This window comes from Myiozetetes cayanensis, unplaced genomic scaffold, assembly GCF_022539395.1.
Source record: "Myiozetetes cayanensis isolate MyiCay16 unplaced genomic scaffold, myiCay2020 scf3, whole genome shotgun sequence".
NCBI classification, from domain to species: domain Eukaryota; kingdom Metazoa; phylum Chordata; class Aves; order Passeriformes; family Tyrannidae; genus Myiozetetes; species Myiozetetes cayanensis.
In genome coordinates this window covers 14050443-14076796 of record NW_026087521.1, presented here as the reverse complement: position 1 = coordinate 14076796, position 26354 = coordinate 14050443, and the positions used below count along the sequence as shown (strand labels likewise).

The window sequence follows — 26354 nt, the reverse complement described above, 5'->3', positions numbered from 1 at the left end:
CTATCTTATAGTGCACCACTGTGATGAATATGATACCATCCAATATATATAATGGCTGTCTGCTTTAGGGAAAAAACCTCACAAACCTGAAAACATTACAGTTACGAGGATGCAGACTCTTTGTCCAGCCAGAACTAACTCGTAATTTTATTCCCCCATATATATACAGAGCAGGGGGCTGAGCTATCAAGCCAGGCCAGATGTGTCTTATCGCCACACATACCACACACGCCCACGCGATTGCTTTCAGTCACAAAGGACAGTAAAGCCTCAAGCGGCTTTCCAGCTTGACCTTATGATTCTTTTCACAAGCACTAATCTTAGCTAGCTCAGGACCACGATATTTTTGCTTTAGTATTTTCTTCTTCTTTTATTATCCACGTGGCCGGTGTGGTCTGTCTAGGTGCTCCTACACAAGGAATACCTTCCTCTCCCGCCAGTAAGGTGACATAGTATTCAGAAGCAGAAATAGGAAATGCCTGCGTATTAGCAGCTACTTAGAGGACTGAAATCAGACTAAAACGACGGCAAAGTTTAAACTTGTTCTATTCTACTTTGGCTTCTATGTTAGGTGTTCTCATCATCACACGCTGCTTTTGCCCAACCATCAACCCAAGACGGAGAAGTGACCTAAGAAATGTAACAATAGGGAATAGAGAAAATGGGATTGTAGAGGCTGTGTGAGGGAGCTGGGGTTATTGCAGCAGGGTAAAAGTTGCAAGAAAGTACAGCTGTTATGAGCACATGGCCTTGTTCTTCAGGGTGGCTTAACATAAAGAGTGAGATCAGTTACAGGAGGCAAAGGTCCTAAATTAAGAAACAATGCTTTGTATCTTAGGTTACTTGCAGAACAACTTTTAAAAATTTGAATATTAGAAAACAGGAAGACTGAGCACCTGGTGATGTTATAAGTAACACATACCAGGAAGGAATACATCTAGTGGCTTTAAATTGGAAATTAGACTTTTACCATGTTCATATGGTTTATAATGAGAAATATGACCATATTCTAAAACAAGTCTGGGAATTAAATAACTAACTCCCATCTTTAGCAATTTCTGTATGTTTGAACAGTATTTTTGTTCAGAGCATGGCTTAAGACTTCAATTTTGCAGTTTATTCTATGGCAACACAGGGAAGTGTGTTCAGATACAAAATTCACAGGGGAAAGCAAACAATTCATTTCATGCTCAAAAAGGGATGATAAACATCCGCTGACTTTTATGGCCTTATAAAAGGCCAAATCAAGCACTCCTTAATTATAACCAATATTAACAGCAACCTAGGTCTTGCACTTCAGGCAGAAATCTCTGTGATTGATCTCACACAGGCACAACAACTGCTGTCTTCAAAATCATCAAGTATTCAGTTCCTAAATAGGTCAAGGTATTTCAAGTCCTCTAAAATTCAATTTTCCCACTACTAGAGGGAAAAAAAATTGTGCTGATTTGTGTTATTTTTTTTTCCTCTGCTCCTTGTGGCTCATGGGACAGGTTGCAGCATGTAACAGTTGGTACTCAACATCATAAAAAATCTTAAGAAAATGCTAACAAAGGGCTTAGTTAATACTTTCACAAATACTCTTCTTCTACAATTCAGCTGTATAGTTTTAATTTTGGGGCAGAAGGCTGGAGACATTTTCAGAACTAAGGAGAACTGAGCTGCACAATAATTGCATTTAGACTGGAAATTCAACACCACAAAATACAAAGTCATGCAGTTGGGAAGTAAGAACTTTTTCTGTAAAACTGGAAGCTCATAATTTACATGATGAATATTAGTTGAGGAAAAGTGAGGCATTAGGAGAGGTATTATCTGCAGAAGATATTGCTGTGAGTTTACCTGAAATGCTATACAAATTTGTGATTATCTAATGTCAAGAAAACATCAGAATCCAGAAGAGTGAAAAAATAGTTGTCTGAAGGAATGGAGACACTATCACAACTAAGAAAGTTGCAGAGATTGTCTCAATTAGCTTTAGGATAGCAAAGCATATCTGCAGTTTTCCATTTATTAACACATCAGGAAGGTGATTGTATCAGAAAAGTTACGTAACTTTGCTGTCTTAAATAGTGAACCAGACTTGATGACTCAGGTCATGCCTTTCAAACTTTTATTCATAGACTTTTATTCATATTCATAATGAAAAATGACCAGGTATTTTATGACATTGCATTAAAAAAATTGTGAGAATTTAAGATATTTAAACTATTAAAATATTTGTGAGTAGCATCAAAAGCAACCTTCCCTCCTCAAGATTGTTGCATAATTACAAAAAATAATTACAACTGTATACAAAACCAAGTAATTTATTTAGAAAATTTGGAACTATTCACAAGTATATTCATAGAACAATCACAGTCAAAAAACTAGGAAATTTTTGGTATGAATTTCTGTGTAAACATATAAAGAAAACAAATTATTTGATTACAAGTAATTCTACTGCACAGTTTTGTGGAATTTCCCTTGCAGAACAAATGCAGCTGGTGTGTAATGTTTATCATCCTGTTCTAATTTCCACTATTTCACCCCTATACAGTGATTCAAAGCCAAGTGGCTGTCATGCTTTGATAAGCAACATGCCAGTGGGCAGAAAGGACTGCAAGAGCCCTACTGAGAGAATCTGTCAGCTTTTCTTTGACCTAAAAACTTCTGGTGTGGTAGATGGTAGGGATCTGGTATACAATTATTATACAGTAGATAAACAAAACTGAATTTAAATTGAACTCTCAAGTCTTGTATTTTAGATTCAAGCTAAGTTTGTACTTAGTTTAAACTGTCTCTTCATTGTACTTTTTCCTTCCTTCCTTTCACCAGTGTTTATCTGTTCCATATTTCGTCTGCTATATGAAATATGGAATTTTTCTAAGTTGTAAGTAAGTTTAGAAAGTTTTTTTTAGTCTGCAAAAGGAACACCTAATTTAAAAGAGGATAGTATGCTGGGCTTCAAAGCTTCACAGTCCTAAAGTTTGAAAATCTACTCAAATTTAAATTCAACTTATGTCAGTTAAAGCAAAAACTTCTGTAATTGCTCCCTTTGTATTCTTTTGGTCTGAAATTACTGGCATTATTTGTCAGTAGTCCTGATTTTAGGAGGTTTCATCTAAGAAAGGCCCTAGTTTTGCAATAATATTGCTGTAAGCAATTGTCTGGTGAAAATGTAAATTACTGGAGCCTTAAAATAATCTCCGGAGCCCCTGGTGGTCTAATGGAAAGGCGCCGCGCTGTCACCGTGGAGACCCGGGTTCGATTCCCGGTCAGGGCCACTCCCGGGCAGGTGGGGCTCGTCAGCCCTTAAAGGCAACCCACCTACGTCCTAAGGACCTCACTGCCACCGTCCAAGCTTGCTTGGCCCCGGCAGATGAACCTTAGGATTAAAGGGTGGGCTCAGTTCCGCGCACACTGTGTCTCACCTAAAAAATCCAATGCGCAGGCTGGAAGGTGGAAAGACCTTCCCCGGATCTTCGCTCGCGAAGACTGGCCATTATTAAAATAATCTCCCCTCTCCCACATGTGCACTGTAAACCGAATTCCACATTTGTGGAATTTGGAATATTTTCTAGAGGGGAAAATGTACACATAAAAATACTAAAAAAATAAATTACCATCCTAATGATTTTATGCTGTGTTGAAAATACTTACACAATTGATAAATGCGACTAAGAAGAATTAAAACTTTAACAATGTATCAACGATTGCAAAATACAAGTTTACATAGAATTAAAATACTTCCATTTATCACACACCATAATGGTCATTCAGGTAATCTAGTACTGCTGAGGTACTTGATAAAACATTAAAAACTTTTTTTTCTTGTTTTGAAGTTATCCGTTCCATCATGTACATTAAGTGGTGGTGGAAACATGTAAAAGGAGTTCCGTGCTCAAGAGCAATGTCAACCCAGTCCTGGATGCACTTAAAAGGTGTCTCTTCATATCCTGCAAACATAGCTGGATTTGCCAAGAGTCCTCTAGCCACCATTACACCTTCAAATTGGAAATCAAACAGTAAGTTACATTGTACTTTAAATTTTATGTAGATTTTTGTATAGCATCCCTTAGGACAACAACCCAAAGCTTACAGACAAATAATTGGAGAACAACAGGGATTAGTACTACAGCTGTATGAGAGAAATCCACTTAAAAAGGCAGATCTCAGAGCATCTGCAACGCCTACCAACACAGTCTGCATTCCAGAAATTTTGAAACAAAACACAGGGCACAGAGCCCTTTCTGCCCTACTTTTGAGCCCGCACTTAAATAGTATTTTGTTTTTATTTGCTCCACATATACAAGCCTCCCCTTATAACATAAAATTACTATAGACATCAACATGCTAAACTTAGGGTTTTTTTGTGCAACTCAAGTCTATTCACTGACTAAGAATCCTTCTTCCAGTAAGAGCTCAATGGCTCAGTTCAGTAAATTTCAATACTCTTGATCTGCAGTAAATCTTTCTGAACAAGAGAACTTTAATCCCATATTGTCAGATAATTTCTATCATAATTTCTCTGTGATTAAGGGACTCTGTTTTCCTGCACTGTTCTTCTGCGTGATGCATTTCCTTCCTGCTTTATTTTTGGGGGAAAGCAGAACTGCGGTTTGGTTCAACTAATTTTTGTTGTTGCTAATAAACCGCAACAGTGTCAGCAGAAACCTTCCAGACAAACTTTTCCTTCCTCTATTGTTCCCTGTCCTGTTGCTCTCTAGTTGAAATAGGCAAAGTATGTGGATGGAGATCACCTCTTCAAAACATATACCAAATTTCCATATTGTCTTGAAACCACAGACAGTTGCAGGAATCTACTGTGACTTAAATAACTGCAGGACACAAATTTTAACACAGATATGAGAGTGCAATGCCTCACTGTGTCCTTGAAGCTAACCATCTCAACTGTTAAGTATCTGGCTTAAGAGTATTTCTTTTTCCATTGGATCATTACTGCAAGAAATCTGCTCCCATGTTCAGGAAGTAGAGATTTCCAAGTAGAAGTTTACAGTTCTTTAAAAGATGATCAATTCCATAAAGAGATGGAATGAGTGTCTGAAGGTTCCCCTGAACTCCACTACTGAGTGATGAGACAGCATAATTAAGCAAAGAGCTTTTGTAATTTGCCTCGGAAATCATTATTTGTGGCTTTGAACAACAGTGCTCTAGTGCTCAGATGATTACAAGTGATTCTGTTTATGAGTTTATAAGGCATCTAAAACATGCTCTTTCCTTTGTCCCCTCAAAGAGTGAAAATCACTCAAATGGTGTCCTACTTATAGCCAAATACTTTGAAATCTGATTTGTAAGTTTACTTAGAAAATAGAGTATGTTCAATCTTACCATCTGCTTCTGTCAACTGATGAACATTTTCAGCATCTTTTAAAGTCTTAATGTCTCCATTAGCCACAATAGGTATAGACATGCTTTGTTTAATTGTTTTAATTGCATCATAATGTACAGGCTGATGCCTTTCTTCTATACTTCTCCCATGTACTGTAATCCATGAAACTCCAGCTGCTTCAGCTTTTTGACACAGGTCAACTGTTCTTTTTAAGTCCTCGTGGATCCTAAAATTCCAAGGAAAGCAATAAGTAGTAAGTTAGCTGGACCATAGGAAACTTCCTCCATAAGAAGTTACCACAGATTTGCATAAATAAGAGTATAAAGACAATATTATGTTGAAAGACAGTATTTGGGGTTTTTTAAATACATGAGTTTAACATATGAAACTGCTATTTAATTTAGCATTTCCCAATAATATCACATCTCTGTAATATACATGGTAAATTTTATAGAGATTGAGCAAGAGTGCCCAAAAACTCTAAAATAGCACAATTTTGCACATTCTGCAAAAAAAAAAAAAATCCCACTTGTAATAGTTCCACTTTCACGAAGAACAGGAAACGGAGTTGAAACTTAACTGACAAATATGGAAAAGCCACACAGGATATGTGGTGAAATAGTGAATCATGAAATGGTCAGAGAGTCAGAGAATGGTTTGGGTTTGAAGTGACCTTAAAGACCATCTGGTTCCAACGTCCCTGCTACGGGCAGGGACACCTTCTACTAGACCATGTTGCTCAGAGCCCTGTCCAACCTTGCCATGAACACTCTGAGGGATGAGGCATCCACAGCTTCTCTGGGCAACCTGTTGCAGTACCTCACTTTCCTCACAGTAAAGAATTTCTTCCTAATATCTAATTTAGACCTGCCCTCTTCCAGTTTGATGCCGTTTCCCCTTGTCTTATCGCTACTTGTTCTTGCACAAAGTTCCTTTCCAGCTCTCTTGTACCCCCTTTAGGTAGTGGAAGGTGCTTCAAAGTCTCCCTAGAGCCTTCTCTTCTCTGGACTGCACACAAAGCAACGCAAAACAAGCCTACAGAAGTTTAGAAACTGATGAACTGTGGAGAATAGCTCACAAAGTAAATTCTTGTGATGATACAGACTATGCATTGCTTTTCTTTTATGGAACTCTTCATCTTTTAACTTGTACTTTTATGTTGTTTGGATTGCAAGAAAACTCCAGCCTACAGTATTTTATCTGGGTAAGGAGTCAAAGGCTGTGCTAGTTCTGCTATCTAAGTTTGGGACTACTTGCCCCAGATATTCACACATTACTATAAAGTGTAATACTACATTAAAAGAATATTATAACTTATTATTATTATATTATTACACTAAATTGTTTCTTTAAAAAATAAAAAGGATTCTTCCATGTACTATTTAAGTTAGACCTACCTTATTTTAATAGATACTGAAAATTTAGGGTTGTTGATCTGATTTCGTACATGTCTCACCATATCTTTAACGAGTTCTGGTTTGTTTATTAAGCAAGCACCATAACCTTCTGCCATGGCCCATCTTTAAAAGAAAAAGAACATTTGTATTCTACATTTGAAAAAATGCAGATCAATTTCAGTCAAATACATCAGTTTCTTTCCTTATGACCTTCAGCAACCCATGTGGTTGAATAAACAGAGATAGTAGTGGCAATTATTTGTTTGCAGTTTCATATCATTATGTAGATTCTGGTTCAGTCTGCATTGTGCTATTAGAACTTTGGAAAAGTTACTGATCTCTTGTAGTTCACTTTTCTGTCCACAAAATGGACTCACAAAGAAGATAAATTAAAATTTAATCAACAATGGTTTAGATCATACATAAAATAAATAGTTTGATGTTTCCCCTTCCATTGGGTCATGAATTTCTTCTAAATGACTTTGGATTGAAAAGGAAGATTTTTAATGTGCAAGTGAGGATATTATTTCTGTTCTCTCTCAACTGCAAAACATTATTTTGATTGGCAGGAAAAAACCTTTGCTTTCAGTTAAGAGCAGCAGGTTTTTTCTTAAACAATTTTTCTTATAAAGGCAGATGAAGTGCACAAACTTTTGTTATATTCAAACCAATATTCAGAAGAAACAAAGGACTCGTATGTACACATATATTTTTGGCCCAAAAGGAACTTATAGTTTGGCATAGTTAACAATAGTTAGCTTAGGAAAAAAAATACACTTAATTCCGAAGTCTCAGATCTCTCCAGAAAAGATTTTTCTCAGATGCTGTAATTTTAAGTCAAGACAACCCAATTAGAATAGAGAAATTAAATATTTGCACCATAATATTATCTTTTAATTTCCTATTTATTTTTCAGGTCTTCATTTAGAAAGACTGCCTAACAAACATGTAACACGTGATTCTTAATTGAACCAGTTAGCAAGGATCTTCATTTGTTCATTACTACTCTGTTTCACTGTTAAGACAAGATCTTTATCAAATCAAATGAGAAGTAGATCACTAATTCACTATACCTATAAATCTAATACAAGATGGAAGAACTTGTTCTCGGCACTTTCTGAATAACACAACCTCTATAATTTTATTTTAGAGACTATCGTTCACTTGCAGAAGTTTGAGACATTGGGGAATTGCCTCCTTGTTTTGGGAATTGCCACATCATTTCTCAAAACACTCTCCAAATTATTTGCAGCAAGCTCTTTTTGGTAATGCATATTTACCAGCTGTTGAGAAGGGACGGACACTTCACTTCTGAGCCAACACTCAGTATCTCAGAAATGAAGAAAGGCAAGTTAGTAAATGTATATGCTTTTCCCAGTCTCACCATGGTGACAGGCATCTCAGAACACTCAGAACAGTGTCTTGCCACACAGACATCTCTGACAGGTTAAAAAGCTGTTTCTCTCTTGAAGTCTATTTTTAGGTTAAGACAGAAATTACTACGAAAATGAGAACCAGCATTCTTTAGTCTCAAATTATTTCACTGTATTTACCCATCTTTTTCAAAACTTTACCTCTGAGGACAACCACAGTTTAGGTCTATTCCATCTGCGAAAGGACAGACGATACGCGCAGCATCACACAAAACCTGTGCTTCTTTAGCAGCGAACTGAACAATCAATGGATGGTCACCTACTCCAATGAAAAGATATTTAGAGATTTAAAAATTCCCAGAAAATAAAAGAACAAATTCTAAATTTCGAATGTTTTTTTGTATATTGAACAGCTGTCTGACCATGGTCTTGGGCAACCAGCTCTAGGTGACCCTGTGTGAGCTCGGGGACTGGACAACATGACCCACAGAGGTCCTTCCAGACTTGACTGTTTTGTGGTTCTGCAAGCCCCAGATCACAAATAAATAAAAGGCAGCTTACTGGGGGATACTAAATGAGTATATCTATTAAGAGAGGTGGAAATTCAGACAAATATATATGCCCTATACTGTTGCTGGCTCAACATACACTTTTTCTGACTGAAACCGCTCAGGTGCTTATCTTCCACAAAGATCACCTATGAAACTAAGTATTCTCTACATTTCAGCAGCCTTCATGTTTCCCCTCCTAGCCTGGCCCTTGTCTGCATGCTGCCCGTTTGCTGTGCTGACACGGCTGTCTGTCTTGCCAGGTGGGAAACTTGCTTACAGAACCAACCCTTCAGAAAGGAGCTAAACCACCCACACGCTTTGCCCTTCCTCATCTCATCCCATCTTTCTCCTCTTCTGTGCCAGCATGGCTGGTTTTTATCCACAGTGTGATATGCAGAGTTGGAATGAGTGCATTTGCACAGAGGCAGCTTCAGCAGCTTTGTTTTAAGTGAGAAACCAAAGTGTCAGTGCTCCTCAGCTTGGGTCTGCTGAACTACTTGTGATTTACTAAGCCCCTGCAGAGAGCCAGATGGTCATTTGGAACATGCTCTCCTCTTTTGCAGCTACTGCATTACATTAAAGGCATCTAAAAATATCTCAAGCAGTCTTAGCACTCACTTTCCATATAAACAATTGCTGCAGTTAAGAAGAAGAAGGATATCTGAGCACTGATGGAAAGAGATGATCCAATAAATGCACAAAGCAAGTGCACTTCTAGCACTGAAGAAGTGCTTCTGAAGATTTTTTTTGTTTTAGGGGAAAGTAAATAGTTCTTGAAGTAGTGGAGCTTAAGTCATAAAGGCCAGCAGAACCCTCTCAATCAAGCTGAGACACTTCTAGAAGTTACCTAAAAATCCAGCAAGCAAAAAAAATCCCATGCACATTTTCAGAACACTGTCCATTTAATACAGTGCTCTAGTTGAAGAGATTTACATTGTTATAGCTAATATTTTAGAACAATCCCACACTCCTAGATTTTTTTTGTTGAGCATTAAGTGATAAAAATACTGAATCTAGCCATACAAAATTTTTTAGCAGTAGCCACAAAGAACATGTATCTCTGAGAAATACATAACAAAGAAACATTAATGCAGAAGAAAATGGAAAACAGAAATTGCAAACTCTGCTAATTAGAAGACAAAATCCCCAAACAGCCAGCAAGTTAAACATAAAACCACAGAAAACGTATAAATGCTAATCATGTAAATACTATAATCTGGGCAAAGCATGAGGCAAAGTGTTTTAGAAGCCTATAAAATTAAGGCCAGCATGAAAGAAGTGAGTAGGGAAAAGATGTTGTTTACAACACTAAACCATTTAATTCTGTACCCTTGTTATCAGGCAACAAAGGTACAGCATGCAGCTGTAAAGGAGACCTTCCTTTCCCTTTCCCTGTCCCTGCAGCCCTCAGAATATACATTTCTGACCTGTGGAACTTTGATGCCACCAGACTTCGAATAGATCAGAAGTGTAACTAAATTCAAAGGGGACAAACTAGTGACGGTGGACCTTTGAGCCATATATACTGTCAGTTATGTTCTTACTCATTTATTTTTACAATGAATTATTCATGCTTTTTTGAAGTTGAATTCTACTAATAAGAGCGTCTACCTGCATTTCCTCATGTGACTTTTCTCTGTAACTGCTCTGTTCTATTTGAATAATGCACCATAGTAGTTAGTGCATTTCAAACAGTGAAATGTACTTCTCCTATTGCATATACTTATGAAACTACAAATTCTGTGGTCTGAATAGGTTAAATCATCACGCTTCATAGATCCTACATGCTGATCTTACTAGCCTATTAGCACATTAGCAGTGCTCTTCATTCTTCCTTGCAGCTTATACACTGTTCTACTTCTAATGTGACTGCAGCAGAACAGTCACTTCATGCCAGCAGATCCGTATCGTTCTTGCCACCTCTTCCCACGTATTTCATACCATTGTTGCTTTACAGCCACGACACCGTACAACTCCTTATACTCCTTATTTTCCTATGTGTTCTGGTTATGTTTCATTACCATGCCTGAAGCTTTGCTTCTCCACATTGACCCCAGCCATGCTTCAACTTCCCAGTATCTTTGTGCCTTCTTGCTCTCAACATCTCAAGTTGTCCAACATCAGCCCCTTCCACTTTCCACTCCAGCTAATATGAAACTCTGCTTCTTTTATAAATCCTTGATTCCACTGTATCAATGCCTGGTCTATTAATTTTTTCACCTTTAGCAACACTCTTGATTTTACTACAGACCAGAAAATTTTCCCCAGCAATTAGTTAAATGTTTGTAACTGAAACAAACCTGAAACAATTAATGGGAAAAGAACCTTGCTGCCATCCTGTACTTGGTCTGGCTGGGATGGAGTTCAGTTTTCAATTTTATTCAAATTTATTTAAAGTTTGTTTCTAGCAGCCTGTGTGGTGCTGTAGCTTGGATTTTGTGACAAAACCAGTGTTGATAATTCACAAACTGTTTTGGCGATTGCTGCAAAGTACTTGCACAGTGCCAAAGCTTTCTCTTTTTCTCACTCTGCCTTCTCCTGCCCACAGCAAATAGATTGGGATGGGCAAGAAGTCTGTAGTGGATACAGCTATGACAGCTGACCCAAACTGGTACAAGGAATATTCCAGTGATGTTATGCTGAGCATAACATCAAGCTCAGCAAGAAAACTGGAGTGGTTCAGGAAGAAGAAAGTGGGTTGGGATGTGGAATCTGTGTTCCAGGGTGACTGTTGCTTTGAAACTGGTCAGGCATCGGTCTGCCAGTAGGAAGTGACTGCCTTTGCATCACTTGTTTTTTCCCTCTTTCTTTCCTTCGCATATGAAGCTGCCTTTATCTTGACTCATGATTTTTTCTTGCGTTTGCTCTTCCTAATCTCCTCCTGTGCTTCTGGGAGGATGCAGGAGGAATGAGTGTGCAACTGTGTGAGTGCATGGCCACTGGCAAGCTATGTGCAGTCAACCCATCACAGATCTGCATCATTTTGGAGGCCTTGATTTCAGATGGAGTCAAGGTTTTCCACTACTTCATTTGACCTACTATCACTGGATTGTCCTTACTCTCACCTAGAATTTTTACAATCAATAAGAAACAGTATACCAAAACTGTTAACAGATGTCAAGTTGTGACAAACTTCATACACTTGGTTGATCTGGCTTATCATCACATAAAACATTCTGAGAAGGCAATGTTTTATTAAAAAAATACCTTTGTTTGTTGTGAATTCACTGTCTCTTGCTTTTGCAGATCTCACAAAATCTGCTGCCACTATCATTGGTGTGTAACACAAATCGCAACTGTATCTCCTAACCAGGGTTCTGAAAGCCAACCTGCAGAAACATGAAAATTAGGAGGTAAACTGTAAAGGCATCTTTCTGATGAGGTGTTTTAAAGTGCTGTTGACATGCAGTACCGTGGGGGTGTTTAGTTATAATCGTAGAATAAAACATGTCCCAGGTATACCTCTGTCTTAAATAACTAAAGGAGAAAAAGATAATCACACTTGTTTTTACAGTCAAGATAAACTTTCTCAGAGAAAATACACTGAAAACAACTGACATGACAGCTACTTACTTTGAATAGCGGACCATGGGGGCACATATTTTCACAACTTGGCCAGAACGAAACAAATCCATGGGATCGTTTCGTCGGCATTCTTTAGCTTCTGTGACGTTACCAATCATGTATAATTAACAGTCCTTTCGGCATCTGGAAAAACAAACAGCGTTTGACACGGAAGTCATTCAGTTGCTTCTCACAGGCCGTGCTGCAAAGCATCCCCGTTTGAACTGTGGCGGTAAAAAAAAAAAACCACAAAAAAAACAAAAAAAGGCGTTGGGGTGCAGCGCCCCGCAGGACGTCGCTCACTTGCGCCGCGCCAGGAGAAGGAGCTCCCTCAGGGCCGAGGCCCGGCCGTGTCCCGGCTCCGGCGCCGCTCCCGCCGGGATCGACACGTGCCGTCGCGCGCCTTCGCCATCATCGCCGCGCGCCGCGTGCCGGGAGTGACGCGCGCTCCGGCACCGCCAGCATGGAGGAGGCGGGGGCGGCCCCGGCCCCGGCCCTCGCCGAGCTGCGGGCGGACGGTGAGGCGCGGGAGTGGGGGCACAGCCGGGCACAGCCCCCGACGGCCGCACCGCCCGGGGCCCGCCCGCGGCGGCCCAGGGGACACGGAGGGTCCTCGGCGAGGGCGGTGTCGGGCCGGGCGGGCGGAGCTCGGGGAGGGGCGGGCAGGGCAGCCCCGCGGTCTGGAGTCACGGAAAGTTTGGGTGTCGGGCAGGGACCGCTGGCCGAGGGTCCGGGTGGAGCGGCTCTGCCTCCCAGAGGGAAGGAGTGCACTGGAAGGAGAGGCGAGGGTGCTCGGTGGAATTAGCAGTCGCTGTCTGGGAACCCTGGTCTTGCTTGATTCACAGTCATCGTTGCAGTATCATTTCTTAATGGTTTTGTAAACTCACACCGTTGTGAGTCCGGTATGATTTCATGAAGTTGTGGCGTGCCACGTGTCAGTAACTGGGAGGTGACTGGCGTGTGTTTGTTTACGGGTACAAGCTCAACAGCCTCACCCTCATTAGTGCTGTGAAGTTTGAAAAAGAAGATACTGACCCTTTTTAGTGTATTCCACTCAAGGTTGTCGGCAATAAAGGAATAGGAGTCTGTACCACTATTTACAAAAAAACCCCAACAAACCCAAACCCCAACCTCGTTTATCGACTCCAAACCCGTTTCTCTTGGTTGTGGTGCCTTCTCACATTTGTATTATGTGGTGAAGACAGCATACACTACAGGAATTGAAGGTCAGGTAACTGTACACTCTAGATCCGTAAACATTGTTTAACTGTTCTGATGTATGAATACAAAGTCTAAATCTTTTTTCAGAGTGTTATGCTGACTTCTTCAGAGAAGACTTTGATGTGAAAGCTTACACTTCCCAGTCTATCCATCAGGCTGTGATAGCTGAGCAACTGGCAAAACTTGCCCAAGGTATTAGTCAGTTGGATAAAGAGCTGCATTTACAAGTAAGTTTAAAGCATACCTGTTTTTTGGGGTGATTGATTTAAAGTAATCAAAAACTTAGTAATCTTATGATCTTGTAAGTTCTGAAATTGCCCAGTGTACTCTGCAAGTATTAACTATAAGTACAGCTTGCAGCTAAACCATTAGTGATTCTGAGAACTCAGTTAAGCCCACACTTCCTACCAAGAAGCCACATGCAGTTTCAGTTTCTGTAGTCTGTATACTGAGATACATATCTCTGCAGCCTCTCTGTGTGCTACTCTTCCTTATAAGATGGTTCCTTGAGTCTTTCCATATGATCATGTCAACTAATAGATGTTTTGGGATGACATTATGAGAAGATAGGGAGAACTTGCACCCTTTCATCCTGTGCTGGATAGTAACTTAAGCCCTAAGACGTACCTATACCTAGGCAAATATAAAACCTATGTTAACAGACCTCTACACCTTTAGAAAGGCTTTTGAGTTTGGATAGTAGAAGACATTTTTTATGTGGAAACTATGAATCCACAGTGGACCTTGCAGTGGGTTTGTGTGTAGTATCATAACCTACTTTCTGCCTAACCCTGCCCATATTGGCCAGTTCTTTGGGAACTAGTTTATAAATATTATAAATAGAAAAAAATAGTGAATATACACTATTGTTGTGTGATTAATAAGCTCACATTTACAATTGTATATGAAGGTATGTTGAAATGTGATTGCTCTGCTGGCTTTAATTAAGTTTCAGGTACGCTGCAGTTACTGATTCTATTCCTGTTCTAAGCTTGCTGCTTTTGTGACTTAAAACCCTTGTGCTTTGAAAACCCCTTCATCTTTAAGATGTACCTGCTTTTTTCTGTGTCTACCTAATGTAGGGATGGCGATACTTAAATACCTAATGTAGGAATGATGACGACATTTTAATCCTCATTTTAGGTGCACGATCCCATTTTTCTCTGTTCATTTCTATATTCCATTTTTTTTAAGGTTGTTGCAAGACATGAAGATCTGTTGGCCCAAGCAACTGGAATTGAATCCCTGGAAGGTAAATACTGTTATATTATCCTTACTATTCTTACGGTGGAGGAAGCATTTTTAAAATCTATGCAGGGAAAATCATTCACTGCCAACTTTGACCCCTCATGTTGAGGCTACAGATCTGACTTCTGAGGAGAAACATGTGGCAGCTTTTTTTTTGATGTCAGTAGATGGAGCTCCAGGGAGAAGATTTGGCTGATACTTATCTGTAGTAACTGCTTCATGGGAAAATGTATTTCAGTAGTCAGTTCTGAGGAACTTCAGCAATCAAGCCTTTTTTTACCTTTTAAAATATTTTCCTGAATAAGCCTAATTTTGTTGCAACATTGACAGATATCTGTTGTCTTAAGCACCACTTTATGTTGCAAATGCATGTGATGCATAGTTTGCATATCTTAACCAAAGAGGCTTTAACACATAATCTAAACTGTGTTGAGATATTTTTTCCTAGTAAGGGACTACTGAGTTAGATACATGCCTTTGTTTTATTCCAGTGTTTTGAGACCTTGATTTTAACATAAACTGCTGACTTTCAAAGACCTTACTTAGGAGCCATTGAATCTGCACAGAAAATGGTTGCAATATATTGGTTTTGTACCAGGAGCTCATTAAACCTGCCATTCTGCTCTTTGTCTCTTGCTGAGAACTTCATACAGTTTTGTTCTGTCTTGGGGGTTTTTTGTGCAGACAGATACGTACCTCTATAAAATGCTAAATTGCGTATCCTATCACCTCCAAGCATATCCCCTTTTCCCCTTCCATTTAAATCTTGCTAAGTAAGTTATCTTTGTTCCTTTTTCTGCTTTTGGGTTTTGGCATAACCAGAGTTTCTGGTTACTGACAGTTATAGTATATCCTTAGTCTTTGGAACTTTTAGGATACAGTATTTGTCAGCATTTGCTTATAATGGCCAGTCTTCGCGAGCGAAGATCTGGGGAAGGTCTTCACACCTTCCAGCCTATGCATTGGATTTTTTAGATTTGCTTATAGCTGTAAAATTAAAGAAGTGGCTATTTATTTTAGAAATGGTAGCTCCTGAGTAACTTTTCAAACAGTTGGAGAATCAAGCATAGAAGACTGAAATACGTGTTCATTCTCCAAATAAAAAGTAGATAGGAAACTGTAGTAAATCTTATGATTGATAAATACCTTCCAGTCACGATCTTCAGCGATTTGTGCTCAGCAAAATTGTATTTTCTGAAATTATGGTTGTTTCTGAAGGCATTCTTTCCTAAAGTTGCTCTGAGGAAAGAATGATGTACTTCAAAACAAGTACTCAGTTAGAAAACATTTCTATAAGGTAGGTGTGGTAAATAATGCATGTTTTACAATAATAATCCAAAATAAAAATAAAATCCAATTCACTTAAAATTTGTTGAATTTTTTCCATTTACTTGGGGTTATACTCTTAAAGGAAACACTGAGTCAAGCTTAATAAGAAAAAGAAAATGGGGATGTCAACAGATTTTTTTAATTATGAAGTTAGAAATGCATAGCTCTTGGTATGTTTATCAAGAAAGTTAGCAATTGAAGATCATGGAGCTAATTTACAGCATGCATAGTCACTTGGATGTATGAAAGTGAATCTCATTAAATGTTTCAAATTGATACAGCCAGCTTGTAGACTCCTTTCTTTTTCAGGCCTGCCCACTTTTTTAATGGTACTCTGATCTGAAATGCACATTCTTCTCTGTCTAGTGGCAGTTCAACAGGTATCTTGAGCTGCTTGTTATCTTAAGATAGGCTAAATGGTATCATCCTCTGTCTTCCACAGCAGATGGAGAAAGTAGATTGCCTTTTCACCCGTCCTTATTCTGCCCTCTGGGAAGAGGCCTGCTGTATGCTTGACAGCAGTATCACAGCCATAGGTGCAGCAATGTCGTGCCACTGGCCCGTCCTCCATTATTGCAATGTGGAGTAGAAAATGCAGCCTATTTTGCCAGCTTTTCACTGGATCTCGTATCTTCATCCTCTGATGTGTGAGAATTGCATGCTGGCCATTCCGTGTATGAATGCCAGAGAACCCATAAGTCTGTCGCTAAGCCAAGTTAATAATTCTGAAATAACGGAGAAGATGGAAATTTACGTATTTATTCAAAATAAGTGAGATATAGTCACAGTACAGGACAACCGGAATGTGACTGTTAGCAGTAGTTTGTCTTCCATCGTACTGTATAATGCTGCAGTTTTACCTAATTTACTGATGACATGCTTGTAAACAGAGCTTTACAAAAATGTAGTAAGTTTGAGTATGCTAACAATAGCTGGAACAAAAATAATTTCATAGGCCTGGGTTTGTGTTACTTAATTAAATTTTCAGCAGGCTGATTCTGTATTGCAAAAATGACTGCTATCCTTGACTACTTTGTTTGCAATTTAACAAGAAAAAACAAACATGCTTCTTGGCTTTCCTTGTGCTGCTCTGCCAAACTAATCTGGAACAAACATGATTAGGGTAGTTTGCTCTGTTTGTAATCTAAATTAGATGACCTTACAATGACATTGATACCTTACTTTTTGCTAAAGATGCTTATGCACAGGAAGAAAACCTTAAAGGAGAATTTTTAATTTTCTTTGTCCTCTTTGTCCATTAGTTTGTCTGAACCATATAGTCACTATGTCAAATAAATAGTGTTAAATAGGTCTTACCATTTTTGTATATAATTTTCAGGTGTTTGTACCAGGTTATATGTCTTTGAACCACAGTCCTGATCATCATTCAAAGTAACATCCCCCATCCCCTGAATATTATTTGAAACTTCACAAATGATGGGTTTCGGAATAATATTTCTTCCATGTATTTCTTTTTATGTTCCCTACCAATAAATTTTCCACAATATTCAATAAGTGACCTATTACCTGCTCAGTTTATTCCCTAATATGCTGCAGTAGTCTGTATGAGTGCTTTGTTGTAAAGGATTTTTAAGGTAAAGGTTTGTAAAGGTTTTTAAAAGTTGTTGTTTTGATTTTTTTTTAATGCTATGTAGTCTGCAGTAGTTACTATGATTTGAAGAAAAACTCCAATTGATGAGTGTTCCATGTAAAAAATCTTCTTTATTTTGCAGGTGTCCTCCAAATGATGCAAACTAGAATTGGTGCTCTGCAAAGTACTGTTGATAGGTATGATGTTGATGATGCCGTTCCTTCTGTGATTAGAAAGTATAAATTTTTATGTTCTATAATGCTGTTTATTAATGCTGTTATAAATAAATTTCTCTTCTTATTTTTAGAATCAGAGTCAAAATTGTTGACCCCTACAACAAAATAGTGTCTCGCACAGCTCAGCTAGCAAAGCTTCAAGTAAGTTGCATAAAAAATATATTTAAAAAGAAAACCTTTTTGAACCTGTGTTATTTCACAATTGTCAGACGTGGGTGGTGTTTTTCTACTCCAGTAGCCTGTAGTTTGTTGTCAGTATTTCTCAGTGAACATCAGTATTTGTGTGTCTCTTCATGAGCTACTGGGAAGTGCTTTGTATTGCAAAGTAGGTAACTGACCTTTGCACTAACCAAGTGAGAGGTGGAGGGAAGGGTTATCTGAATACAGATTAAATAAATTCTCATTACTGCTTGTGTGATTTTGGTATTTAATGTTACGGTGCCGTTGTGTAGAAGATGCTTTCTGCCCCTAAGTTAATGCATGCTGGGCTGCAGTTTAGTAAAGAGTTTGGGAATTAATTCTTGCAAAATAGCAAGGATGCAACGTAAGGAGTCATTTGTGGTTGTGGAGTTTTGCAAGCCCACATGCATAGTTTTTCCTTGTCTTTTAAATATAAGTGGAGTTTCCAGGGTAATGTAGATCACTGTTAGAGGATAGCAGTGGGAGAGAGCTTATCACAGTGATGGTGAGATAAGTGTCAAACAATTCCATTGATAATTTTATAATAGTTGAAACTATTCCATAGATCTTCAGCAGTCATGTGTCTGCATTCTATTATGTTTATGGTTTGAAAAGCAACACAGCTCCAACCCCACAAGTATTTTAATGAGTTATTGTTTGAACTGTTTGTCATTGCAAGTTTACCTTAGCTTTGCAGAACTAGAAACTTATCTTTTGGTAGCTGAATTTCGAGCTGTGGATGTACAGTCAAGTAGATTGCCATCTGTAAGTGACTGCTGTTTTAGAGTAGATTAAGCTGCAGACTCATGCAGTTTCTAGTCTGGGGGCTGGTGGAGCAGCTGCACTGCTCTCTTGGCTGAACTGCTCTTTTCTACAGCAATTTCAGTAGCAGTGAAGTTCAGCAGGAAGCTCTTAACACTGTTCAGCCAGTTTGGCTGGCCACTTATCCTGCTGCTTTCAGTTCCAGCTGTTACTGTTTTTGTCACTGGGTAATAGAAGTTCCATGATTTCCATGTGGTAGGTTAGGTGCAGATTTTTTGTTGTTCTCTCATGTATGTTGAATATGTGGGAAAGGTTGTGGGAATTCGGAGCTAAAGATGAAGGAAATTTCTGTCCTGCCCTTACACAAAGTCAAACTGCAGAAGGATGTCTGAGAAGAATGAGTCCGTCGGCTTAGGAAATGTTTCTTGGGTGCTCTTTGCATTCTCTTGGCTGTAGCAGGGTTACACGATTTTGGGAAAGCAGCATCCATCCAGGGTCAGCATTACTCAGGCTGTGCCAGGGAATTTTTAATAGTTGACTTTTCTTGCTCTAAGTCAGGAGCCTGCTAGTCTATCCTTCCTAGCATCCAAATCCACTTGGATGGGTACCTCAGTGTATAAAGAGGAATGATGATTCCAGCTTTTCTGCCAGTGAGAGTCCATCCTCAGCATGAGAGCTGCTGTCCCTTCCTTGTGTTGGCAGATACTGAGCGAGTACCTGATGTTGCACTACACTGCTGGGAGTGGTTGAGGGTCAGGATACCTGAGTTAGGAAATGAAGCTGGACTTAGGGAGAGCTGAGTCAATAGGAAATCTCAGCTCTCCTGCTTCCCCAAGATGCACTCCTGTGGTGTCCTTTACTTGTCTGACTCATTTGTTGAGGATGGGAGGGGGACAGCACAGCATACAGTTCTATTCCTGGCAGTGGCAGGGCTTAGGGCATGAAATTGCTCCCAGATGCAAGACTTGTGGTTTGGGACATTTTCAGACTTAGTAATTATATCAGCTGATGTACAATTGGTAGAATAAGTAGAAAAAGGTAGATAGCTAGTAAAAGAGGTTACTTCTGTCAAAATCTGTAGGGTTGGCAGGTATGTTTTGCTGAAATGTGTGGTGTTGCAGGGCCTCTTGTACTCGTGATGGTGTTATTTTAGTGCCTCTCCACTGATTGCTGTGGGACTACTCACAAACTGAAGGAATATTTGGCTTGCATAAAGCTAGATTTTGCCATCCTTAATTGTTTTTAATATAGTACAACATTCTCACTGCAAGTTCATTGTAAAACTTCAAATCTGGTCCTGAATTCTAAATCTCTGCTGTGTGATTCTGTATATTATATCTTGCTCTTCACTTAGAGCTTCATGGCATCCCAAGGGAGCAGCAGACTCAGCAGGCTTACTTCCTGCTTTAAATCATACTGTCCTCTTTTGACTCTTTCCATAGTCAATCACAAGCTAAATGGGAATAGTTAACAGTTGAAATGTGTAGACAGAGAGTTTGTCCTTCAGAGGGTTATTTTCTGTGCAGCTCTGTTTAACCAAGTGTTTCTACATGGTCTCCTGGTTTCAGATATCTTGGTGTTTAAAAATACGTACAATACCCAGATGTTTAAAACATTTTTAAAAGAATCATCATTCTATATTTTAAAATTATTCTCTCTTTAAAATATTTAGCAGTGGCAGCTTGCATCCTGATGCTACTGTAAATAAATAGTAAATGTAGTCTAAAGATAATGGACAGTCTCCTCTTTCTTCAGGCTTCATAAAAACCAAAATATATACATTCAATTACCTTGCACATATGAGTTATACATTGGCACATTTTCAAGTGTCCCTCTCTTTATAATTAAATCTTCTTTGAATCATTTCTTTAAATGAACTTGAGCTTAAAAGTAAGAGGCTTTTCAATGTCTTGAACTGTAGCAATAATGTCAGTTATTGTTGATGTGTTGTTTTAAACTTCAGGAGATAGCTAACATGTAACCTAAAAAAACCTGGGTTTTTATTTTTAATTTTACTTAAACCAGTGTAACCGGGGCCACTGGCCTTTTCCAAATTAATTCTTGCTTGAACAGTGGAATTCATTTCTTCTTGGTTGAAAGCATCTCCTTTAGAAAAGCATACTGCATCACCTCAGGAAGGGAATGTTTCCTGAATTAATTCAGACTTCTGTTATGGAGGTGGTCAGGTTAGAGGATCTGGCATCTGTGAACAACTCCACTATTAGATAAAATATTTTATTTCTGTTACACTGTCCTTATATATTGCATTCTTTTACAGTGACTGGGAGTTTTATTAAGTTGAACAGCTCACATAAATGAAAATACTTGGGTGAAACAGGTTCTTTGTCAGGGGAACATTGCAGTAGCAATTATTGTGAAGTTGAGTGCATCTTCAGTGGTTTTGGATTTTTCTCCTCCTTCTAATTCATAGGGTCAGAATTTTTTTTTTTCTCCTGTGTCTAAATGTAACTTTTCCCATCCCATACTCAGTTTGATAGTCCTCTTAAAAGATTGTTTCTAGGGACAGGAGATAATGAGCAACAATTCAATGAAAAAGATACAAACTTTTGGCATGTAAAGTAAAAGATGGTCAGAAAATAACTGAACTTAAATTCCTAGGGAAAAACATTAGTGAGAGGTACACAATTGGATTAGAAAGTAATTAAATTTGAAAGCAAAGTAGTAATACTGTGGCCTCTTATTTGGCAAAGCACAGTGCCCTATATAAAAAGCTATTTCTGATTCATCTTGCAGAAATTTAGTTCACAGATAGGAAAGTGATATGTGGATTCAGATTTTTCCAATTAAAGAAATGAATTAATAAAAATTAATACATTAATCTCTCAAAGCAGGATAAGCCCCACTTAGTTCTCACTAATGGTAATAGAAATCATGTGGTTAAGTTGTCTTAGAATGCTTAGGAAACTTGCACTTCAGACCGTGGTAGAGAGCCCAAAGCAGCAAGAGTGATTGGGCTTTTCACTGATTTGCCTCAGGGGGGCTTTTTCTGATTTTTCCTTTTTGGTCTGTCTAGGTGTTTAATAAAATTAAACTATAAATACTTGTGGTTTCATTGTTTTGTGCCGGCATAGGGAAGAGACTATTAAGCTGTAATGAATATTGGTTGAAATTATTCACTTGTGTATGTTTTCCCCTTACATAGGTTTTCAGTATTAGTTTTCAAGAAATTAACTTGAGTATGAAAAAGAGGTTCAAAGTCTTTCAGATACTAAATATTTTTTAAAGTAATTTTAAATCAATTTTTGATATCCATAAGTTTAAAACTTCAGGAACTTTGCCTTCAGTACCAGAGAAAGTAACTCTAGAACAACTGTGTCTTACTTGTTCCAAATTTCTCACCATTCTTGTTAATATGATTGCAGATATTGGACTGAACCTATGACTGTAAATCTGAATGACATTTCTGAATTCTAGTTTAGATATTACACACTCCAGAATGTTGCTGTTCCCATAGCATGTACCTCCTAACCCCACTGACCCAGTCCAGCCCTGGAGGAATTCCACGCTTCATGTAACTCTTAGAGTTTCTCTATTATTTAATGTGTAGGACAAAACCTGTTTCAAGATCTTCGTTGAGTGAACAATTGTGAAACTATTACGTTTGATTCAGATTTGCCTTTTTTCTGATTCGGTGCTAATGAAAACATACACAAATATGTTTCCTAAAAATTTACATCTTACATCCATCCTGCATTTTCAATCAAGAATGCCATGTATTTAATGAGAATATGAAAGAATGTGAACTAACAGCTGGCTGAATGAAGGTCACTGGCTTTATGGAAGTTTTGCTGAGAGTTAGCTTTTATGTAAATTCCTACCATAAGAGTCAATATCTGTAATAACAATTTAGCCATTAAGTTTTATTGTCCTTTGAAGTACGCGCTGCCAGTTTGCTTATTTCGGATCAATATTTGATTGGCAAGGCCAATTTCCTAATTTTACTAGATCTTAAAGAGGGGAGGAATATTGAGGACAGATGTACAATATAAAATAAAGCTCACTTCTAGTTAGAAATAGAACATGCCTCTGTCGTGGGGTTCTGAGTTGCCTGTGCTTTTTGCACAGCTAATGACAGTGTAATCTCAGTAGCCCCATAAATGTAATTACCAGCGTTAGAACGTATTGGTCTTCATAACACAGAACGGTGTTCAGAAATTCTGAAAAAAGGGATTTCAGTGTTCTAAAGTTCCTTGGTTTTATTCACATACATATTTCCTGTTTCCACGTTTGTGGCCCAGCATTATGTGATTCTAATATACTGGTAATAGCCCCTAACGCTATGGTTTCCCTGCAGGCTGCCTGCGACTTGCTGCGCAGGATAATACGCATCTTGTATCTCAGTAAGAGACTTCAAGGACAACTGCAAGGAGGAAGCAGAGAGATAACAAAAGCTGCCCAGAGTCTCAATGAACTTGGTGAGTCCTTCTTGGTTACTTTTAGAGGCATTTTTAGCTTGCACTCACATGACTCGCACCAGTGTTCGACTTAAAGAAATACTCAAAACTTGTTACTGTGGTTCTTGCTGTCTGCTTCCTGATTTAAAGTGAGAAATGGTACGGACAGAACTTACTGATACTTTCCGTTTTTTCGTATTGCTTCTCTAGATACATGAAAATTCTGTGATAATAACTTGTGTTCTTTCAGGCAACAATTTCTTTGTGAAGCAGGTTCTTTTTGGTTTATGTTTATATAAAATGCCTTTAGAGGCAGCAGGTATGTATTTGGATTGTGGAAGACATTGCACTATGATAAGGCATAGTTTAAATTACAGTTCACATCCTGAAGAAAGTTACTGTCCTTGTGACCTTTATGAAAGCCCTATGATACACAGGTACCTAAACTAAGTCAGATACTGGGAGCATCCTGCTGCAGTAGTGACTAATTTACCCTGTATTTTAGTGACTTCTAGGAAGAATGATGAGATAGTTCTCATGAATCATGTTACATTACTTTATTGTTTTCCGTACTTGAGCTAGTTTGGGAAGTTCCACACTGTGCTGCAGGATGCATTGAGGAGCATCCCATTAGTCTTGGATATCAGTTGTTGGTGGTGTATATGGTATCTTACCAATTGTTTCTCCTTTGATTTAATGGTATTCAAATTTCAGCTTCCAAAAATAGGTTGTGGGAGGGTTGAATTATCAAATGTTCAGATCATCCTGAGGTTTATTGTGCATATTTGTCAGTACTGCTCTTTTTATACTGTATAATGAAAAAATTATTAGACAATGACTTAGTCTTATAATTGGCAGATGCTGTGTTGCAAACAGAAAGTCTATATATTTATTTAGTATATCAGTTTGAATGAAGCACGTAAGCATCAATTCTAAGATAAAATATTTTTTCTGATTTTTAAAAAAATGTTTCTTTCCATTTGGTATCCCATTACTTATTCAGGATATATAAAGTAATTATGTCTTTTAACTAGCTGAATTACAAGTCTTCTGGGATTAATTTGAGTGCTAGATCCTATTAAAAAATTAGTATAATTTAATGGTAAAATCTGAGATGTGTATCTTGTGTAGCTTTTAGGATTTCTTTCTTTGAAAGAATATGCATTTTACTACTGTCCTTCCTTTTTTTTTTTTAATTTCACTCTTTCAAAAAAAAAACCACTTGCACTTTCTTTTGTTGAAGTGCCACAGTCTTTTGAATCTCTTGTTTTCAAATACTTGGTCTTTTCCTGTAGCTCAGCAAAGTCTGAGTAATTTTTGTTAAAGATGAAGGGGAATGTGTGTCTTTAAGGGAGGCCTTTTGAGTTTCATCCTCTGGTCCATGGGGTAGCCAATGCTTGTGGTCCTTAATTTAATCCTTAATTCTGCATGGTTTACGACCAGGTAAAGTCTTTTGTTAGTGGGAACGTGGGGAAGTGCTGGGCTGTGCTTATGGGCTTGGAAGGCACTGGGACATGTGGGAGATCTGTATTGGGGGCTGGTAAAGCTGTGGGGCAGGAGAGCAGTGAGGCTGTGGTGGCTTCGGGTGAGGTTGTGGAAATGCTGTGCTGTCGAAAGATGGGAAATGTGATGCAGTGCTCAGTGGTGTCAGGAGGGTGGGAAGCGTGAGAAACAGACAATGGGCACTGGTAATTCGGTGGTGAGATACGAAAACTTTGGGAGGGCTTTGGAAGTGCTACAACGTCTGGTGGTAGTAAATAGGTGGTGTGAGAGCCTGGTATTGGGTAGCAACCTCTGTGTCATGGAGGCTTGCTTTTGAGTTGGGGTTTGTGACCAAGATGAGTATTAACTTGTGTTTTTAGCCAGATATTTCAGAATATCTCTTTTGTCTCATTCAAACAAAAAATCTTCCTGTTGTTTATGACCTTTCTGTTGTATGTGTGGTGCAGTATAATTTCCACTTCATCAAAGCCAGCGCAATGTGATACCATTGTGAAAGGTTTGCACTTTCTGTGCTATAATATACCTTCCATTGCTTATAAGTTATTCTGGGTAGAATCTTGGGATAACTGGGAATTTATTTCTTTGTACAGTTGTACTCTGAGTGTGTCTTTGGGGGCCACAAATGTACACGTGCCTGTTTAGGTATATGTATTCAACATTTATTTCTACAGCAAATCTGTGTTAGTTCGCTTACAGCTTTTAGTTAGTTGTTTCTTGAAGTTTATTTTGCAGTGATAGGAAAAAGCTGTGGTAAAAATATAAAGTCTTTGAATTAGATAGAAATATGGATCAGTCAGAGAAACTATAACAATTCGCTCTTACTGAGAAGGTTTTTTAATTGGACCCTCTAAGTTGCTAGTAGTCTGCAGATCTTCGCTTCAGTGGAGGATGTTAGGAAGTTTCTCTGAAAGCATTTGATAATATTTTGACTGAGATCTCTACTTAAAGCTAAAGTAGATCTAAAATTCCTCTGTGTTGGAGTTTCACATTCTTCGAAATCAACTTCCCACTTTGTCACAGTAAGAAGGAAAATTTAATTTCCTATGTAATTTTAGAGATTAATTTGTGTGTATGTATATATATATAAAATTAAAATCTGGACTTCTGCAACTCTTCTACCTCCCAGCATACTTGGGTCCTCTAGCAAAGTAGAAAAAGAGTTGTGATTGCAGCTATTAGCTGCTTCTCTAGTGATGATTCTTCATATTATACAATACAATTTAGTGTATGGATAGGTAAAACAAGCAACCGTATTCAGATGTCACACAGTGCCTAATGCAGTGAATTATATGCCCTGACTACGCTCCTTGCTGATATTTAAATACAAATATTTCATAAAGTGGAAAAGAAACATTCCTAAGCAAGATTAAACAATAGAATGTGACAGGAAAATGGTATGCTATATACAGTTCCTTTCACAGAAGAAATTCTGCAGGCATTAAAATATGTGCTTTCTTCCATGTGGGTATGCAGAAATTACTGTCTTTAACAGCAGCCAGTAACTTATCAGATGAAGTTGAAAAAATTCTGAGTTGTGCAGCAAATGGCCAGCATAAGCATGGGCAGGTTGTTAATTCCATCTGGACAACCAAGGATGTCTATTTTAATTCCTTGAATACCTGTAAATGATGTCATCATTATTCATATGAATG

At 38.3% G+C, this 26354-nt stretch overlaps 2 protein-coding genes across 4 annotated transcripts in view; one reads left to right on the top strand and one right to left on the bottom strand.

Annotated features, from left to right (window-relative positions):
• Positions 1 to 12743, bottom strand: part of DUS4L (dihydrouridine synthase 4 like) — a 37592-nt gene extending 24849 nt beyond the window's left edge. The window contains exons 1-7 of one of the 3 annotated variants that reach the window (XM_050325225.1): positions 12521 to 12743; positions 12227 to 12361; positions 11861 to 11982; positions 8304 to 8421; positions 6730 to 6852; positions 5332 to 5558; positions 1670 to 3986 (exon numbers count right to left, since the gene is read on the bottom strand). In XM_050325225.1, coding sequence (XP_050181182.1) covers positions 3739 to 3986; positions 5332 to 5558; positions 6730 to 6852; positions 8304 to 8421; positions 11861 to 11982; positions 12227 to 12336 — 948 coding nt within the window. In that variant the 5' untranslated portion in view covers positions 12337 to 12361; positions 12521 to 12743 and the 3' untranslated portion in view covers positions 1670 to 3738. Of the gene's footprint in view, positions 1 to 1669; positions 3987 to 5331; positions 5559 to 6729; positions 6853 to 8303; positions 8422 to 11860; positions 11983 to 12226; positions 12497 to 12520 lie in introns of those variants that run through there. The other 2 variants (XM_050325224.1, XM_050325226.1) reach the window with 2 other exon arrangements.
• Positions 12613 to 26354, top strand: part of COG5 (component of oligomeric golgi complex 5) — a 182987-nt gene continuing 169245 nt past the window's right edge. Inside the window, exons 1-6 of the mRNA XM_050325218.1 lie at positions 12613 to 12735; positions 13526 to 13665; positions 14633 to 14690; positions 17749 to 17803; positions 17914 to 17983; positions 23100 to 23220. Coding sequence (XP_050181175.1) covers positions 12681 to 12735; positions 13526 to 13665; positions 14633 to 14690; positions 17749 to 17803; positions 17914 to 17983; positions 23100 to 23220 — 499 coding nt within the window. The 5' untranslated portion in view covers positions 12613 to 12680. The remainder of the gene's footprint in view (positions 12736 to 13525; positions 13666 to 14632; positions 14691 to 17748; positions 17804 to 17913; positions 17984 to 23099; positions 23221 to 26354) is intronic.